Here is a 19,499-nt window from a genome sequence, read left to right as displayed (position 1 = left end):
CCAACCAGCTCATCACTGCGACTATGCAGTAGCTGGATCCCGTCTTTCAAAAGAAGATTCCAATAATCTCCTTAAGATGGTGGTAGAGTAAGTGAAAGGTACACTCACCTCCTCCCAAGACCAAACTGAAATCACAACTAAATTATAGAACAATCATCCTGACTAACCAACAGAAGAGTAGCTGAAGAGAAGTGTTATAACCACGGATTTACAGAATAACCCACATAGGGATTCTTGGAAATGTGGAGATGTGAAAAAAGGCTGCGGCTGAGGTCCCGAGGGATATCTCAGCTGCAAAGGTTCACCCTGTGGGGTCTCAACCCCCTGCTGGGCTCCCCAGCCCAGAGCGCCAGAGCCAGGAAGATTGGCTGCCTCCTTTTGGCTGCCACACTGGGGATCAAGCCTGCCACCTGGGCATGTGCCCTGACCGGGAATGGAACCGTGACCTCCTGTTTCATAGGTCGATGCTCAACTACTGAGCCATGCTGGCCGGGCTATATGTGTTCATTTTTAATCAATTGGTTTCAAATGAGTCAATTTACCACAACTCTGAATATTATTCTAGCTTAAGGTACTTTATTTCCAATTCAAAAAGTATATAAGTTATTTTAATTAGTTTTAGTTCATATTTTTGATAATCATAAATGTCAAACACTGATATTTATTTAATTACATGCTATCTTAAATGAATGGTCTATTCATGTCTTATTTCATTTGTTGCTGGGAGCCACCATAGAATTTCACTGTATGACTACAAATAAGATTAGTCAAATGTTATAGAAAACATTTAAGTAGGGACTTAAAATACCACAATAATAACCAAAGAATAAAGGATGAAGGAAAGGTAGGGCATAGACAAATAATATTGGGCCAGAGCTCGAGAGGTCAACCAGCTCATCACTGCGACTATGCAGTAGCTGGATCCCGTCTTTCAAAAGAAGATTCCAATAATCTCCTTAAGATGGTGGTAGAGTAAGTGAAAGGTACACTCACCTCCTCCCAAGACCAAACTGAAATCACAACTAAATTATAGAACAATCATCCTGACTAACCAACAGAAGACTAGCTGAAGAGAAGGATTTACAGAATAACCCACATAGGGACTCTTGGAAGTGTGATGTGAAAAAAGGCTGCGGCTGAGGTCCCGAGGGATATCTCAGCTGCAAAGGTTCACCCTGTGGGATCTCAACCCCCTGCTAGGCTCCCCAGCCCAGAGCACCAGAGCCAGGAAGAGGTAGGTGCTCACATAACATCCAGCTGTGAAAGTCAGCCGGAATTCTGTCCATCAGGATGAGACAGGAGTCCACTAGAAACATAAGTGCCCTCTTAAAGAGCCAACACACAACATTTCATTCGCAGCCACTCACCCTGGGCTCTGGCGAGGGAAGGTGGACCAGAATAGAGTCGAGTGAGAATAGTCTGAGGTTTGTGGCTCTGGTGAGACAGCTGAAGAGACAGCTTCAAAAATCCCTGAGCTGAGTCATTCTCCCACACCACAGACACCATCTTTCTTGGGTTTAGCATTCATCTCTTGATGGCACCAGCCTGAGGGAATGCAATAGCTCCCACTTTCTGGACTCCCTCTCACCCCACACTGCAGAGCTTACACCCTGCTCAGGAGTCATCTGCCTTGGCCAGGCTGTAGAGGTTGGAGCAGACCCAGGGGATGTCAGTGACTGAGTTGTATGGCTCTGGGATTGGGGGGGAGGGTTTCCCCTACTTTTCTATAACCTGACGGGTGCTTCCCCCCTCATGGCCAAATCTTGATCTGTTTGGCTTTACAAGTGACTTAGTGTATCATGTAAAGCCAATTAGGATCAACTTTATTACCTCTATGGTACATTTTCCGGACTCTAAAAAAGTTTCCAAATCTTCCAGTTTCATTAGCACTTTCATTATTTTCATATATTTGCACATTCTGTTCCCTCTAATGGAATTCCTCCCCCTCCATTGTTCATCTAAGTCTCTGTATTTCCAGACATTTTCAATTTCAATCCATCCACCCACCCATCCACCCACACATTTATTCAACTAACATTTTTGGAGCACTGGCCACATGCGCTATGCTAGGTACTCCCATAGATGAGAGCCTGTTTCTACTACAATAATCCTTGGAATGCTCACTTTTCTGGTTCACTTACTAGTTTTTGAGGTCCTTGAGGGCTAGGGCCATATTTTTAACCTCCATATTTCTAGCACCTAGTACCAGCACTGTGCATTTCTGTACAAATGACACAAAGTTTTTCTTGCAGATGCCAAATATATGTTAGTTGTCAATCCCTGAATGACCCATATTACATATCTATTATTAACCAACAGCCACAAATCAATAGTCTTCTTCTGGTGTGATATGAGAATTGAGCTTTTTTCTTAGGCATGATGCATTCTTATTGGTTGTTTAAATACTTGAAACATTTAATGTTTTCTTTATTTAGATTTTATAAACTTCAAAATACTATCTTGAAGACTTTCACTATTCTCATTTTATGACATTACATAAAAACAGTGTCAGATGAGAAACAGCATAGTATGCTGGCAATGTATTTGCTATTGCTGTTATTTTGTGATCACTTTAGATAGTACCAACAAATTACTATAGAGTCATATTCAGTTATTAATGGTTTTTCCATTGTAGGTTAGCATCACAATTTAAACAGAGAAGGATAACAGTTCACTAATCAACTTCCTTGTTCATAGACCATTGGAAATTATATTTTAGAGCTGCCTATAAACATCTGATCTCTTTAATAATTCCATTTGTAAATTATTTAGCATCTGCATCCTGCTGTTATGTAAGGGCCATGTAGTTGTGCTAGTTCATTAAAACTGCATTTCTTTCGACCCCAGAATTCACCAATGGGATTTTATCATAAACACAATGAAATTTTGATTAGGCTTCTGAGAAAAGAGCTTGTCAAAGTAAATACTTGCTATATATGTTGACACCTGTTATCACAGTGCTGAAGAACAACAAGTTTTTAAGAGGGCAATGATAAAGTAAAAGTTTACAGAACCAAAGGAAGACAAAGTATTTGAAAATGCTATAGTAAAAGCATAAAATAACTCTCGAGTCCTAAAAGTACTAGTAAGTTGAAAGGGAGAAGTTATCTATTACCATTCAGAAGCATGGGATTCATTAAGTCACCATCAGACTGAAATCCTAAGAGTCAATTTTCTTTTTAGTTCTAGTAGAAGTCCATGAGCACTTAAAGAAATACAATGACATAGCTACAACTTCTAGGGCTCATGAAAAAAATGATAAGCTGTTTTCTTATGGGGCGGAACTGAAAAGATTTGCCATTTTAAGATTATTGAATGCTTGTTTGAGTCCCTTCTTTAATAGTATATGAAAAATGTGTGTTCTTTGTCAACTTCACTTATAAATATGGAAGATGGTTTGATCCTTGACCTGCTCTGCGAAGAGGTTTGTGCATAAGTACCTTGAACTGTAGCACATATCCAGGTTTCAGAGTCAAATCTCGAGTTACTGCAAATCGATCCCCATCTGATTTTCCAAATACCATGGCTGACGGAGTGGCAGAGCAGAAAGTTTCATTTTTCAGCATTCCTTCGTTAGCCAACGTCAACCACACACTCATTTGATTCATGGGGTAATCAAAAGCTGGCTTCTCATAAAAGTTCTAATACAAACAATACAAACGACACAGAAAGGCAATTTGACAACTGAGAACAAGAAAGGAATTTTCAGTTCATGACAAGCAGAGCCATGCACCATTGGTATTTCTAGAAAATACAGCAGAATCTCTAACTTCACTAATTTATTTCTGGCCGCAATGATTTTTTTCTTCTGATTATTTAAAAACTGAAAATATTTTGCCACGGTGTATCTAATTTTATAATCACACTAATAATCATGCTTGATGACTTGGCCAGACTTCATAGTTTTTTGTTTGTTTTCGTTTTTCCTTCTAAATAATCTGGGAACTAGTGGCATAACGAGGTAACAAAACTTAAGTGCAAGTAAAAGAAAGGAAGTGCAAACACAGAAAACTTGTATTACACGTTCAGGTATCAAGCACCAAGTTCTTTGATCTCATGCACTTTTATAATTGTCTTCTTGGAGTTCAGACATGGAAAAAATACCTGGGGTAAAGTTGGATTGACAACTGGGATGACGTGCTTTTGCTTTTCTGACAGAATGATGATGTCATCGACCGCCCACTGGTCATAGTCCTCCCCTGAGAACACGGGCTGCCACCAGCGGAACCTGGTGCAAGGGGTCTTGGCAGCAGTCGGAAGCTCCAGGTAGACAAATCTGCATCATAGCAAGACACTTACGGTTAGGAGAGGAAAGCGGTGTCTTTCTTAGCGGCTGTTAACATAGCAAGAATAGCAATACAAGAAAGTTTAGTTAAGTGTTTGATCTCTTGATATTTTTTGAAAAATTTCTAAGTTTAATAGATCCGACAGGAGTTTTAAAGTTGTAAGCAGGTGTAGTCCTGGTCATGTTTATTCCATTTGGAACTGTAGCTCTTGGAGGCAATATTTCAACTGTGTTCAATTCACTGAACAATGTCTTTTGAATACCATAATAATGGTCATAACCTTTTCAAGAAATACCTAGAAAAAAATTCCTGGAGAAATAATTTGAATGATTTAAAAAAAAATTTTTTTTAACCAGTTTGGCACCATTACAATCCTTTCTCTACTGGACTGGGGAACCTGACTAGGTTCCATCTCCCACCCACCATTCCTGACTTCCTGCCTGGATGTTGTATTTCTTGATTTACTCAGTTGCCTCGTCTTTGGTTTCTGCCTCTCCCATGTGTCCTTAGTAGAAATGCTTTTGGTCAGTATGTCTGCATGTCTCTTTCTGTTATATTATGAAAAGTTATGTCACATTTAAATTACTCAATGTTTTAAAGAAATAAACATATGAACCCCTATTGTACAAAATAGCTATATTTTAAGTAACATTTAAAAATATATTTAATGTGTAAAAATTAAATCTATTCTTCAGTAATAATTTTTTTCAATAAAACCACTGGGGGTTCAGTTATAAAAATGCAAAACAGGGACAACTTTAGTACGTTAAAGTTCAATAATGATTGGTCAACATATATAAGAAAAACCTTTGTCTTTGTGTTAAAGTAAAAATGCAGAGATTACAAAAAGGAATACTCTAAAAGTGATATCTTTGAGTAGATTTTAGCGATACATATAAAATATAAAGTACAAATACAAAATTTCAAAAAACTACAAAATTGTAAAAGAACTAAATTTACATGTATAGATAAATACACTGATTGCCTGGTACAGGTGTTAGTATTAAACATGAATCATTTCCCAAACTCCTTGACAGTCATTACCTAAGACATTTTATTATATATCCTCCCCGTTTATCAAAATAAAAACAGGGATGGGCCAGTGACAAATTTGAGAGAATCCAATCTCTACAGATTTATCCATAAACTGTGTAGGACTTGCCCTGGGTGCAACCATAAGAAGACTTTTGAAAATAATATAGCTTACTATTAAAATATAGCTTACTACTAAAATACAGCTTACGATCTAAAATATGAACATATTTTGCATGTGCATTAAAAAAAAAATCCAGAAATGCTTGGAGTAGCCCTATGTCACAGAGTTTCCTTGGGCGGTGGGGAGGGGGCGAAATGGTCAATCGTCACACTTTTCTGCTGGTCAGATTTTTCTCAAATCCTTTAAAAATTCAAATGTGAATACAAATGCTTTCTGTCTAGAAACTTTAATGAAATGTTTATGTGTAAGGCTATCATTCACACCAGATAATTATGATTTCATCTATTTTTGCAAAAGTTAACGACATTTTGGGAACCCTCGACAACAGTGTAATCTTTACATTCCTGGAAGCCACTGGGAGGCCCTCAGGGTGTGGTTACCTGGGTTTACTGAAGTCCGAGAAGTACATCTCTGCCAGCAGGTGCCACTGGATGCCCCCGTTGTTGCTGTACTGGAGGAGGACGCCCTCCTCTCTGCTGTCGGGCTTGTTGCACGCCGCACTCTCGCCGCCTATCTGGATGTAGAACTGGACAAAGTCCACCCAGGAAGTATCCAGATCCCAGCTCACCAGCTGTCTTTTCCCAGCCTTGCCAAAGGACAGAAACACCACAGGTTCAATGATCTGGAAGCTCCTAGGCATTTTGTTGTTTTAGTTTTAAATTCATACGAGCATGCTAGCACTATATGGAGATGATTTTGTCACCATTTATTGTTGAAAGGAGCAGTTGCGCCATTTAATTGTCTCTGCTTTGGTTCTGGTAACTCTTCCTGGATACATTCGAAGAGTCTCTATATCACTGATTGCTAGACCTGGTTATGAGATCCTTGGGAATTGCTAATTACACCAAAGAGTATTCAAAAGTCTTTAAAAATAAAATAAAAATTAATTTAAATGAAAACACTTTCAATGTTTGTCTTGTGAATGTCCCCCAGGCAGAGTACAGGAGAATTTGAAACTTGGAGATCAGTTGGAGCTGGGTTTGAATCTCAGCCCCATTATTCATGCTGTTCATTAGCTGTGTGACCTTTCTGAGCGTTTACTTTCCTCAAAGGTACAATATGGCAACTATACCTTCCTCATAGGGTTTTGTGATAATTGGATGAAATAACATTTTGCAGGAAACTTGCCTAGCACACTGAATGTCTTCCCGGGAGGTATGCCTGGACCTCCTCCAGGCATAAAAGTGAAACAGGCTTAAGATAGAAGTTTTATTTTAATTTTAATATATTTTATTGATTTTTTTACAGCGAGGAAGAGAGAGGAATAGAGAGTTAGAAATATCGATGGGAGAGAAACCAAGGTACATGCCCTTGACCGGAATCGAACCTGGGACCCTTGAGTCTGCAGGCTGACGTTCTATCCACTGAGCCAAACCGGTTAGGGCAAGATAGAAGATTTACAAAACAAAAGAGTACTTGAATCTCTCAGGCTCCCAGTCCATGTGTCAGTCTCTGTTTCCCACTTGAAATAGAGAGATAGGGAGGGGCCATTTAAGTACGTTTTTACTACCACCACATGGCCTCTTTGTGTCTTAAATATGTTAAAAATTCCATCAAATCCAGCAACTTGTTTCCTTTACTTAGTGTGTTCCCTACATGTCACAGTCCTGTTGTAAGGTGTTAGATATAAATTGACAAGGTTTGTCATGATTGCTGTTGTGTGTAAATAGGTTTGTGCTAATGAGATTGAAAAAAAAGGCTTGATCACGAGATTCTTCCACCCAGATTCTGCTAAAGCGAATCCACGGTCTGCTCTGAACTGGTCTCGGAGAGCTCCTAAGAAGTTCACTTAAAAATTGGGAAGAAACACTGAGATAGGGTACTCAATTTAGAGAAAAACATCCCTCATACTTATAATTTTAACACTACTCAAATTCACTAAGTTAATTAAGAAAGGGTTTCAGTTATGAGTCACAGGGAAATATTTGGAGCTAATTAAAGGAGTACATTGTTACTGAAAAATCTAAAGCCAGTTAAGAGATCCCCACCCCCGGCAAAAGGGGGTTCCAGTGAAAAAAGCATTGAAATTAATCCTGACACACGAACTTATTAGTTGGAATGCTCAATTTTAAATATGTATTTGAGGAAATCTTAAAAGTAATATGTATTGTCAATGAGTTATAGGTGCTTTTGATTTTTCTTGTTGAAGTAGTATAAGTGAGAAATACCTCAGAGATTATTATAATCTGGCCTAGAATTTTCATGTTTTAGGATCATTACAGGAAGAGTGATTTTGAGAAGAAAAACTACAGAACCTAGCTGGTTAATTCTAATCCAGCAAACTCCTATGAAAAGCTTGGCATGTGAAAGGAACTAAGCCAGAAGGAGAAAGATCTAAGGTGTGAATTATAAAAATCCTATTATCCCAACTAGTTGGTTGGAATGATTGGACTATTGTGAAATCCACCTAGCAGTGTCATTGTTCCAGGAGACTATGGTGTTGGTCTCCAGAGGTTTTGCAAGAGTGTTTTGTGGGATTTTTGTAAATGGTGGAAAATATCATACAAGTGGTTGGCTTGGCACTGAAGATGTTTTTTTTTACTAGAGAATAGCACAAACCCCTTTCTTATGTTCAGTGACTCGAAATGCTGAACACTGTTCTAAAGGAAGGAAAAAGACTCATGGCGAACTCTGTGTCAGAATTTAGAATTATGTGACACGTGCTTTTCAGTTTCCCTATTACACTACGATCAGGGTAGTTGTGTGGGCATGTGTAGACATATACTCACATGGAATGTGTGCATGCATGTGTGTTGGAGTAACAGGTTAAGGATCTCCTTATCCCTGGAGTGTGGCAAATATCTTCCCATTTCCCCTCAACATTCTAGGTTAAAACAGCTTTCTGCTTTAAGGGTTTCGATATAATAAAACAAATTTTCAAGGAAATGTCTCCAGGCTTTAGAGCCTTTAAAATAAAACTTATTAAAACACTTCATAAAACTTCACCTTTTAACTCCCATTAAAACCTTTTAAAATCAAATGCCACTATAAAAACAAATCTACTATATTAACCTGAAAATAACCATTTCTTTAGACCCTTTTGCTGCTTTCCACTTTTTATTCATTTATTCGTTCATTCACTAATTCCTTTCTTCAACAAATATTTGGTGCCAATTGTACAAACTCAAAAGGACAATTCATGGAAATGTGCAGTGACAGTAAGGACAACTTTAGGGCTGCAGACCAAGTTCTAGTCCTTGTTGACCCCATTTAGTCACATAATCATGTATCAATTCTCCAGTCTATGCAGTCCTGAGGGTATTTATTGATATGTAAATGCCTAGCACAAGGCATGCATTTCTGAGTTGCACATCTTATCTAGTATTGGCTCAGTCAGCAGGGATGCACCTTACTGGGCACTATGAGAATAAAAAGTTAATCTATATCTGGATAGAATACAGATGAGAGTGAAATTAAAAAATGAAGATATCAGTGTAGTTTGTCATAGTTCCAGAAAGCTCCATGGAAGCAGCCAGATTTGAGCAGGATGTTGCAAGGTTTATGTGGATACAGAGACGATCAAAGGCACAATGTAGGCAGTGAAGACTAAGCAGACAGGGAAACTGGAGAGACCTGGGATGATTTGGAGAGCTTCTTTTATGGGGCAGAGGGCTCATGTTCATAAAGAAAAAATAAGTTATACATTAGGGCAATAGTACTGGAGACCATCTTGGATATTTGTGCTGAAACAGTAACAGGATAGAAGCATATTTCTATATAAATCAATCGAGGGTGGTTTAAAAGGTCTAGAGAGCCCTTTGTCCCTTTGGGTTACTGCCTCTTCCCTATTTCAATCATACTGACTGGTGGGGCTGCCAAACTGTATCCTACCTCTGCCAAAGGAGTGAGTACGTGACTCTGGCTGTGCCAATCACAGCACCCCATTCCCCAGGACACTCTGACTGGCCAATCAGAAACCTTCCCCAGAATTGTCTATAGAGCCGCTGGGAAAGTGCCCATGGTTCCAATCTCATAATGACAAGCTGACCTGAAAATAGTCTGTTCTCCAGGGGAGAGTTCTGTGGGCATTCGAGTTTCAGGTTCCAGATATCTCTGAGGCCAGTTCGACCTAAGCACTCCTTGTGTTTTGATTACATGAACAAATTTTCCTCCTTTTTTCTTATGCTAGCTTCTCGCACTTAGAATTCAGAACAGATCTCACCGACACAAGAGAAAAAAGTAAAAGAAAACAATGATCCTCAAATATTTTCACAAAAATCGAGGGAGAAAGCTAGATTGAGCTGGGAAGAGAATGATTTTACTTTGAAATGCTGATTTTTAAGTAGTGCCAGGGCATATATGGGGAAATATTTAATGATAACAATTTATAATTTAGTCTCATAAGATGTAATTATGATAGCTAACACTTATTGAGCTATTTCTATGTGCCCAATACTATTCTTTATTCTTTACTTGCATTAACTAACTTAACCCTCCCAATATCACACTTTATAGTTGAGAAAATTGAGATACATAATAATGTTATAACTGTGCAAGGTGAAACAATGATTGAGGTTTGCAGCCCAGTTACAAACCTAGGTAGTTTGATTCCAGGTATCATCTTAAATTAAGTGTAAGAAATAGTGATATATAACTTTATATCCTCAAAATATGTGTATATACACACACATGCTATTTGGAGTGTTTGAGTACATATTGGTTAAGAATTCATAATCTTGTTTTAAAATTGATACTTAAGGGAGATATAATCTTTCCATTTCTGCACAATTATATAGCGTATCTGGATCTATGATAATCTTGTTTTAAAATTGATACTTAAGGGAGACACAATCTTTCCATTTCTGCACAATTATATAGTGTATCTGGATCTATGCCAGGGGTCCTCAAACTTTTTAAACAGGGGGCCAGTTCACTGTCCCTCAGACCGTTGAAGGGCCAGATTACAGTTTAAAAAAACACACTATGAACAAATTCCTATGCACACTGCACATATCTTATTTTGAAGTAAAAAAACAAAATGGGAACAAATACAATATTTGTATTTGCATGTGGCCCGCGGGCTGTAGTTTGAGGACCCCTGATCTATGCAATGTATATAGTAACTTATTGACTATTATCAATAAGGTCTCGGGGACTTTCAATGTCAATGGATAGGAAATATCATTAATTGGAATCCCTCCCCAATTTTCTGTCTTGTTTACTTGCTGATTCTTTGTTCTGCACCTGCATCAAAACAAAACCTATACCTATTTTTGCATATGCATACATTAACTTGTTTTGGATTTCTGCCCAAGTTCCCCAACATATCTACCCTTCATCCACACTTGTGTGCTTGTTACGTGATGACGAGTGGGACATTTCCAATTGTCCTAGAATTGGTGGCTGCAGTGCCTGCCGGAAAGGATTGGTGTTTAGTACCCCACATTCTATATTGGGGCTAGACACACTGTCAGGTTAGAGAACAGAAACTGCTTCCCCTCCAGTCCTTTTGGAGACAATATGGAGAGATGAACTGGAGGAGGAAGGAAGAAAAGAATGCCCTGCCTAGACTGTAGCAAAGGAGTTGGATCCCCGTCCCCTATCCCTAAACAAGCAACATGGGTTGGAGTTGTTCTAAGAGAATCTGGCTGGCACCTCAGTCCCTAGCTGGTGTCTATTGACCTGCCTGCCTAACCTGTGCTGCCACTGGGGAAGCTGAGCCCTGCCAGAGTAACTTCGATGCAGAGTCTGTTGTTATGGACGTCATGTCTGTGCACCCCAAACTCATGTCGAAAGCCTAACTCACAAAAGGATGGTATTAGGAGGTAGGGCCCTTGGCAAGTAGGTTATGAGGCTGGAGCCCTCATGATGGGATTCTGCTCTCATAGGAGAGACAGACGGGAGCCTGCTTTTCCTCTCTGCTTTCTCCAGAGAAGAAGGCATCTGCAAACTAGGAAGTGGTCCTCCCTAGACACCAAATCTGCTGGTGTTTTCATCTTCTTCCCAGCTTTCGGAACTTTGAGAAATCAATGTTTGCTGTTGAAGCCACCCAATGCTATTTTCTTATGATATTTTTATACACAGTATTTTTGTTATAGTAGCCTGAATTGACAATCCCACGCCAGTAGGCATCAAATTGAGCCAAAATAGGACCCTAGATGTTTGCTCACCATGAAGAGCTGATCAGTTCCCTAGGAACAGCTCTGCAACTCACACCCACCATTACTCCTCCTTCTCCCAATCATATTCTAGAGATTAATGGGTGGACAAATTTAACAAACACTTACAGAAGTGCTTTCTATGCATGAGGCACTGTACTCCACGATTTACAACTACACTAATGCATTTAACCTGCAGAATAACCCTAATGAGACCGACACCCTCATTATCTCCACTTTATAGACGAGGAAGCCAAGCCCTAGAGAAGTTAAAGAATTTGGTCAAAGTCACAGAGCTAGAAAGCAGCAGTCTGGTTTCAGAGTTGATGTTTATAACTTCTAAACTCCACTACCTCCACCATCACTCACACCTTCACCCACAGGCCTGCATGTTCACACACCCTCCAAAGGCTGGGGTGAGAAGCGGCCAAGACCCTGACCTACTCAAAGACCCCCAAAACACAAGACTGGCTGGCCCTGGAGGAAAGCAATTAAGATTTAAATCAGGTACAAGAGGGACAGGATTTTAAAACTGGCCTAATCTAGATTTGTAGTAACTAAGAACAATCATAAAGTTATAAAAGTGGGGGGAAATGTGGGGGGGGGAAAACCCATCTCATATCTATGCCTTCTGAGTTTGGACTGCTCCATAAATCAGTTACATATTGAAATAGCCACTACCCTGACCATTGTTCCCATGCTTTAGTCATGACTTAGTCATCATTTTTCTCTGCTCTAAGTCATACCTTGCTGAAATACAGGGATGATCCAGAAGAGATGACCCCACATCCTTGTTCTGGCTTTACAACTTCTCCCCCAATAACTTCTTGCCAGTCAGACTCCCAACCATTCTGGTTCTCAAAATCTGACATAATTGTAGAAGGAAGAGCAGCTTCCGGGTGGCATTCAGTGCCTTGATATCCCTGGTCACACCTAGAGAGAGGAGAGCCAAGCAAAGAAGTCATAGTTTCATCTGTGAGGGCCATGGTCATGTGACCTGCAACATTTCCTATGTCTCACTTTTGCTCTGGGCTTCAGCATTCACTTGAGATTTTTCTCTACAGTGTTAATCTGTATATGCAGTCATAACAACCTTCAGTTTTGCACACCACAAAACAAGGAATAGAATCTTTTCTTAAAAGAAACAATGCTGTAACAGGGAACTCTGACACCAGGTAGTAATGAAGAAGAGATATGAATGTCTGTGCGTGCATTCATGTGCACGTGTGTGTGTGTGTGCATGGTTGGGGTGGGGAGAGGGAATAGTGGGATTTTCCTGTAGCCTTGAAAAGTCACATATAAATGTTTGCTCAACTAACATGTAACTCTGGCCACATTTTCTCGTTCCTCCTCCTGATTAAATTACATCTCTTTTAGAGTCTTTCAGTATTCAAGTGTGTTCCTATCTCACCCTCATTAGCTATAATCACCATCTCCTCTTGTATACAACTTTGAGCTTCTGGTGAAGTGGGCAGGACAGCCTGTAGCAGCTGTGTGAGTAGTGCTTTAAGATTGTCAGGGAAAAGAAGGGAAACAATTGCAAGTCTCTTTTAACTACCAAGGAGAACTTTGGAACTAATTAATGAACTCTGAAGTTTAGACCCAAGAGGCCCTGGTTGAGATGAGATTTTCAAGTTTAGAATGTATGGCTTTGTACTAATTTATATGTAACAATATCTTTAAATCTACAATAAGAACAGAAAAGAGGGTCATTTTCTTTGGGCTATTTCATTATTTATCAGTCTATCCACATAACTAATGACAACTGCAGTAGGGTCCCTGTAAAACAAATCCTGGGAAGCAGAAGCTCAGTCCCACTTTCTGATGCGTGTACCTGCACATGCCGTGGTCACAGGAGCCATGCCCGCTGCACATGTTTGGGCACTGCTGGCCGATGTAGATGTTGTCCAAAGCCCACTCGTCCTGGGCTATGTAATAGCTCTGACTCCAGCGGAAGCGGGTGGCACTGGACCTAGAAATGGGACAGTCATAGAAAACAGTATTTTAACTGACATGAAGTAGTATAGACAAAAAATATCCAAGTTCAAAATCTTTCAGATAACCAACTTTCTGAAACTTGCATTTGGCTGCGAATCATTTTTCCGTAGTTCAATTTTAACTCAATTACCACTCAATTCAACAATTTTATCATGAAAGAAAATGAAAAAGAAATCTCCTTATTTTATATATACCTTAGTTTGATTTGAGACATTTTGTTTTAATTGGAGACATTTCAAAAAAAATAAAGCTCATATTTTTTTGTTGTATTTACATAGAGATATGATGCTAGGAAAAGAAATAAAGTAAGATATTTAAGAAAAATAAAGATATATACTAAACAGCTTCCCTCTTACAGATGAAAATGTGAAGTGTTTAACTTAGAGTAATACCATTTCTTATACTAAACACATGAGCAGTTATTGGAAGAATTCCAGTTACCTCTTTGTAGAAAACTAAAGTTTTCTTGGGGGTATTGTTTCGGGGTTGAGGGGACATGTGACGATATATTATATTGCAAGTATAGCCCTAGCTAGTTTGGCTCAGTGGATAGAGAGTCGGCACAAGTATGAACAACTAGGTGCTAAATTCTGCTTATTATTTCTGAAACATTAACTGGCTTAGGTTTCATGGACAAGCTGATGTTAAGTGGAGATGAGAAGTTGAACAATCCATTAGAGAAACACTTGGGACCTTAATTCATTTAAACTGGATATAAAGTCTAAATAAGATAATATTTTGAGATCAGTGTCAAAGGTTTTCATTCTTTGATGATCACAAAAAAAGTCTCTTAAAATTGCATCATATTTTTCACCTCTGAGAATTTTCAGGGACCCATAATTACTTCTTTTTGGTCAAAGTGAAAAAAAGAAAAAAAACTGCAGAATTAACGTGCATGCTCAGTTCCATTGATCAAACCTTCCCCAAGCACACCATCTACAAATACACTTGATCTTAACGGCCCTGAATAATCCGTTAAAGTCTCCTGCATCAATTACCCACATATTAAATACTCCCTAAGTACATAACAGACTGTGAAAATCCAGACTAAGCCCTTACTGTTTATTTTATCAATGATCTGTGGCTAATAGGTTGCATTTTCATTCCTAGTAGGATAATTCCAGGTTCACTGAGCTGCACCCAGTACACACAGGTTTGCTGCATATCAGAGCTCGTCATGGTACAGATACAACAGTACAAATGCAACTTCTGTATGGAAATAGTTTATATTTGTAACCTAACAACCATTGCAATTTACATAATCCCATTAAGAAATGGTTTTTAGAAAAACCTACTATAAAATAGGTACATATTCTTAGGGCATAGAGCCCTACAGAAAAGAAGTAAATTTAGACTTTTGCATCAGTGTCATGAGAAGGAGAGATGACTATATTCTTTTATGATTCATTATAATCTGAGTCAAGTCTAGGGCCACAGGAGACTAGACTGTGAGCTCTTTTGGGGAGAGAGCTATCTTTTGTCTCAATAGTTTGCACAGGAACAGAAAAAAAAATAGGTGTACAAAGAAGGTCTGCTAAAAAAAAATGAATAAGTGAGTAGAGCAACAGGCCAAGAAAGGGCAGCCTGTTTCTGACTTCTGTAGGCAACGAAGTGAAGTATGTTCTAGGAGTTAGGGGACCTGACTCCCAGGACCTTCACTCTGTAATTTATCATCTGTGTGACCTTTAGTAAGAAATGCAAGCCTTCAGGGTCTTCTCATTCCTCACCACTCAAATAAAGGAACTGGACAAACTGATCGCTAAGATCCCTTCCAGCTCAAAAATTTAATGATGACTTTGGTGGTTTGTTGACCAAGTTTATTTTCTTCATAGACACATATCAACATGAAAACCGTAGCATACATTATTTTGAGGTTTTGATATTTCAAATGTTAAAATAGGGTTGGAGGATTTCAGAAACCTGTCCTAGATTTCCCAGTTTATTTATGCTTCTAAATAGTCATATGTAGACACATTCTAAATTCTTTTTCTGATTAAACTGATCCTTACCTGTGTCCTATAAACTCTTGAAGAAAAACATTTCCTTAAATAAAAAGCTTAAGCTCAGCTGGTGTGGCTCAGTGGTTGAACGTCAACCCATGCACTAAGAGGTCATGGGTTGGATTACCGGTCAGGACATATGTCTGGGTTGCAGGCTTGATCCCCAGCAGGGGGCATGTAGGAGGCAGCTGATTTATGTTGATATTTCTATCTCTCTCTCCCTCTCCCTTCTTCTCTCTCTAAAAGTCAATACAAACATATTTAAAAAAATAAATAAAAAGCTTAAAATGGATTATTCAAGTTAAAATTACAACCCACAGTTTAATGTGCTGATGTTAATAGGAAAGGAAGCCAAAAGAGGTCACATGTTGACTTCATATTTAGTGAGAAAAAAGAAATAGTCCTCTGAGCAATCTCTAGCTGGTCACATGTGAGAAGACAAGGTGTGAGGTCACCGATTTGCAGCTGCATCACTGATAAAAACTGCCCTCAATACAAATATTTAATTCACCAATTCTCTCTTTATTTTTTACTCTCTCCCCCGCTCTCCCTGTCTCTTTGCCACATTTTTAGGAGAAAAATATCTTTGGATTGAGCCTGAAAGTGGAACTACTGCTCTGTGGATCACAAAATGAAGTTGGCTTACATTTAAAAACCAAACTTTATGGATTCCCCAAAGCAACAAAACTTGATAGTCTTTCCTTCATTAAATTTCCCCCCATATAAACTTCTAGACTGAACTAAAATAACTCTGAGTCATCTCTTGATAGTTAGGTAATCCGAGGAATCAAGGTAAACGAGGGCTGACTAAATATTGTATTTTCCACCTTCAGAGTTACTGCAATTACATTTATCCAATTATTCTGAAACTCATTCAGACATTAGGTGTTGATTTGTTTATGAAGTCAGCAACTGACAGCTGCTCCTGTCTCATTAGGCCCTGTTCTTATGTAAATGTCTCTCATAAAAACAAAATTAATTTTCATTGGGTAACAAATGCTCAGTTCATATACAATAAAATTTCTCTGAGCAGGTGTATACATATTAAATATTTCCACTCTCAGTTGCTCTATCTAGAATATTTTCTGAAGTTAACAAATCTATGATAATGCAGGGACCACAGTTGCTTGTATGCATTCAATTTATAGCTGCATATGCTTGAATCAAAACAGCAGAACAAAGATCTGCCAAAAGGAATACTGCATCAGACTAAACTACACTCCCTTTCCCCAATGCTTGAGAAAAACATACTATTTTCAGAAGTTTCAAATGAATATGATAAATAAAATTATCAAGAAAGCCAAGGAGAATAAATGTACTTTATCCTTATAGCAGAACTTCTAAGCATTATAGATCCAAAAAATTATAATAGCCAGTTGAACTTTTTTTGAAATATGGCAATAATGTTTAGTGTAAGTATTAGTCAGTAGAAATATTAAAATAAATATCCTATAGGGTTGCTTGCTTTCAAAAAATATTTTTACTTTCTTTACCCAGAGATTTGAAGAAAATTTGGAAAAGCAGAATTCAATTATCTAGTAGAATTCAATTATCTAGTAGAATCAATTATCTAGTAGAGGAATAATATAGTAGATTTATTTTCTGTTTGCAAAAAGAGATGCTTTGTAATAAAACATCTCTTTAGTTCACTTAGGCATATTGAATTAAATTCTATTTAATTTTCCAACTTTTAATGAGCACCCCAAATACATGGCAGGCAGTGTGTAGGAACAAAACAGCTAAGGGTCAGTTAATATATTTCCTCATAAGTGTCCAATAAACATTGATGAGAATTGATCTTTTCTGACTACTATTCTAAAACTTTCAACTCAGTGGTCTATTTTTTAAACTAAGAAATAACAATGTAATATACACTCTGAGTGTAAAATACTCCACAAAAGGTGTTTTTTTAATTAAAAAATTTTCAAAATTGGTTTTAGGGAGCAGAAGGGAGAGAGAGAGAGAGAGAGAGAGAGAGAGAGAGAGAGAGAGAGAGAGAGAGGGATAGAGAGAGAGAGAGAGAGAGAGAGAGAGAGAGAGAGAGAGAGAGAGACATCAGCTGCCTCCTGTATGTACGTGACAGGGGATTGAACCTACAACCTAGATATGTGCCCTGACTGGGAATTGAACCCACCACATTTTAGTGTGCATGGCACGATGCTCCAACCAACTAAGCCACACTGACCAAGGCTGCAAAGTTTGTGTGTTTTTTTAAAATAAAAATAATACTTTGGAAATAGCTTAAATTACATCAATAAAAATAATAGTTTATGGAGTGATGTCAGAAGAATGGTGGTATCAGAGGTTCCTCTGGTCTCTCTTCTTGAAGTTGCAACAAGTTGAATAGCTAGAATTCAACAAAGGATTCCTGCTCCACACACAGACACTGCTGAGAGATCCCATGCACTGAAACATCTGAAGGTGCTCAACTCAGAGCAAACAGGGGAGGTGGGAACGGAGAAGAGCAGATACGGGTCACTGGGAGTCTCAAAAGAGGGGAGGAATCAGATTGCTGCCTGCACTCCCTGCTGCCCCACAAGGAGCAGAGATACAGGGAGTGTTCCTGCCTGACTGATGGGTGTGTGCTGCAGCTGAGCCCAGTGAAAGTGCATAGGTGCCATGGTGTTGTCTGGTGGTCCTACAACCTCCTAGAGCTAGCAGTGGGTGCCAGGCTACAGAGGATATTATCTGCAGTCCTGAGAACTGGAGAGGCAGAAGCATTTCCCCTGAGTGGGGGGCACACCCTGTGACGGATGGAGATACAGGTGCAGCAGCAAAGGTCTAGCAGTGGTCATTGCTGGGAGGAGAACAAAGCCATGAATGCAGCAGCTGGCCCCTTACAGCTCACTTTACTCCAACCCACCCTTGGCTGCACTGCCAGCAGCTTCTGGTTGCAGAGCACTGAGATTGGAATCCCATTACCCATCACATTCCTCCACGGGGTTGGTGCCCTGACACTGAGGTGAACTGGTCATAGAGGAGATGCCCACTACCTCAGGGAACACAGGGCATTTTCCACTGCCTACCAGAGACCCCAGAAGCCAGAACAGTGCAATAGAAACTAAAAAGCTGCACTTCAGTGCCACCTTCTGGTAAACAAACAAACAAACGGCTTATTCTTATCAACCTACTAGAGAAGTGCCTCTCTTACAAAAAAAAGTGTATTTCATTCCCATAGATACCCAGTCAACTTTGCAGTCCTGGCATCCCATGCACTCAGATGTGATGGGTTCGATTCCCAGTCAGAACACTTACAGGAGAATAACAAAGGTAATGAGGCAGCTTAGAAAGAAAATAAAAATCTCCAGAAAATAAACTTAAAGACATGGACATAATGACAGAATTAAAGATTGCAGTTCTGAAAAAACACAACGAGATACAAGAAAACAGAGAAATAGTATAATGAACCCAGAAAGAAAATCAATGATCAAAAGGAGTACTTTACCAAATAGACTGAAACTTTTACAACAAACAAATAGAAATTCTGGAGCTCAAGAACTCAATAAAAGAGATGAAGAATGAACTAGTGAGTTTAGGAAACAGAGCTGATCAGAAGGAGGAGAAAATTAGAGATATTAAAGATAGAAATATAGAAATGATATAGATGGAAGAAGAGAAATATTTGAGAGCAATAAAAATGAAAGAACTCTATTAGCCAGAGAACTATATAACTCCACAAGAGAGAGAAATATAAGAATAATGGGTATACCTGAAGGAGAAGAGAGAAGGAAACAGTCTATTCAAATAAATAGTTGACAAGAAGGTCACAAATTAACAGAAAGAGCTGGATCCTTGAATCCAAGAAACAAACAGAACACCTAATTATCTCAATCCCCAAAGGCCTTCTCTAGAACACACATTGTATTAAAATTGTCAAAAATTAACTCAAAGAAGGAATTCT

At 38.8% G+C, this 19,499-nt stretch overlaps 1 protein-coding gene across 1 annotated transcript in view; it reads right to left on the bottom strand.

Moving 5' to 3' along the window:
* Positions 1-19,499, bottom strand: part of RELN (reelin) — a gene marked incomplete at its 5' end in the record, with an annotated part of 426,427 nt that overhangs the window by 96,293 nt on the left and 310,635 nt on the right. Inside the window, 5 exons of the mRNA XM_015571214.1 lie at positions 3,441-3,641; positions 4,105-4,276; positions 5,883-6,088; positions 12,347-12,533; positions 13,435-13,572. Of these exons, the coding sequence (XP_015426700.1) occupies positions 3,441-3,641; positions 4,105-4,276; positions 5,883-6,088; positions 12,347-12,533; positions 13,435-13,572 (904 nt within the window). The remainder of the gene's footprint in view (positions 1-3,440; positions 3,642-4,104; positions 4,277-5,882; positions 6,089-12,346; positions 12,534-13,434; positions 13,573-19,499) is intronic.

The sequence above is a fragment of the Myotis davidii genome, unplaced genomic scaffold, assembly GCF_000327345.1.
Source record: "Myotis davidii unplaced genomic scaffold, ASM32734v1 scaffold125, whole genome shotgun sequence".
In the NCBI taxonomy this organism is placed as follows: Eukaryota; Metazoa; Chordata; class Mammalia; order Chiroptera; family Vespertilionidae; genus Myotis; species Myotis davidii.
The sequence above is the reverse complement of the archived record's forward strand: the minus strand, read 5'-3'. Positions and strand labels throughout refer to the sequence as shown.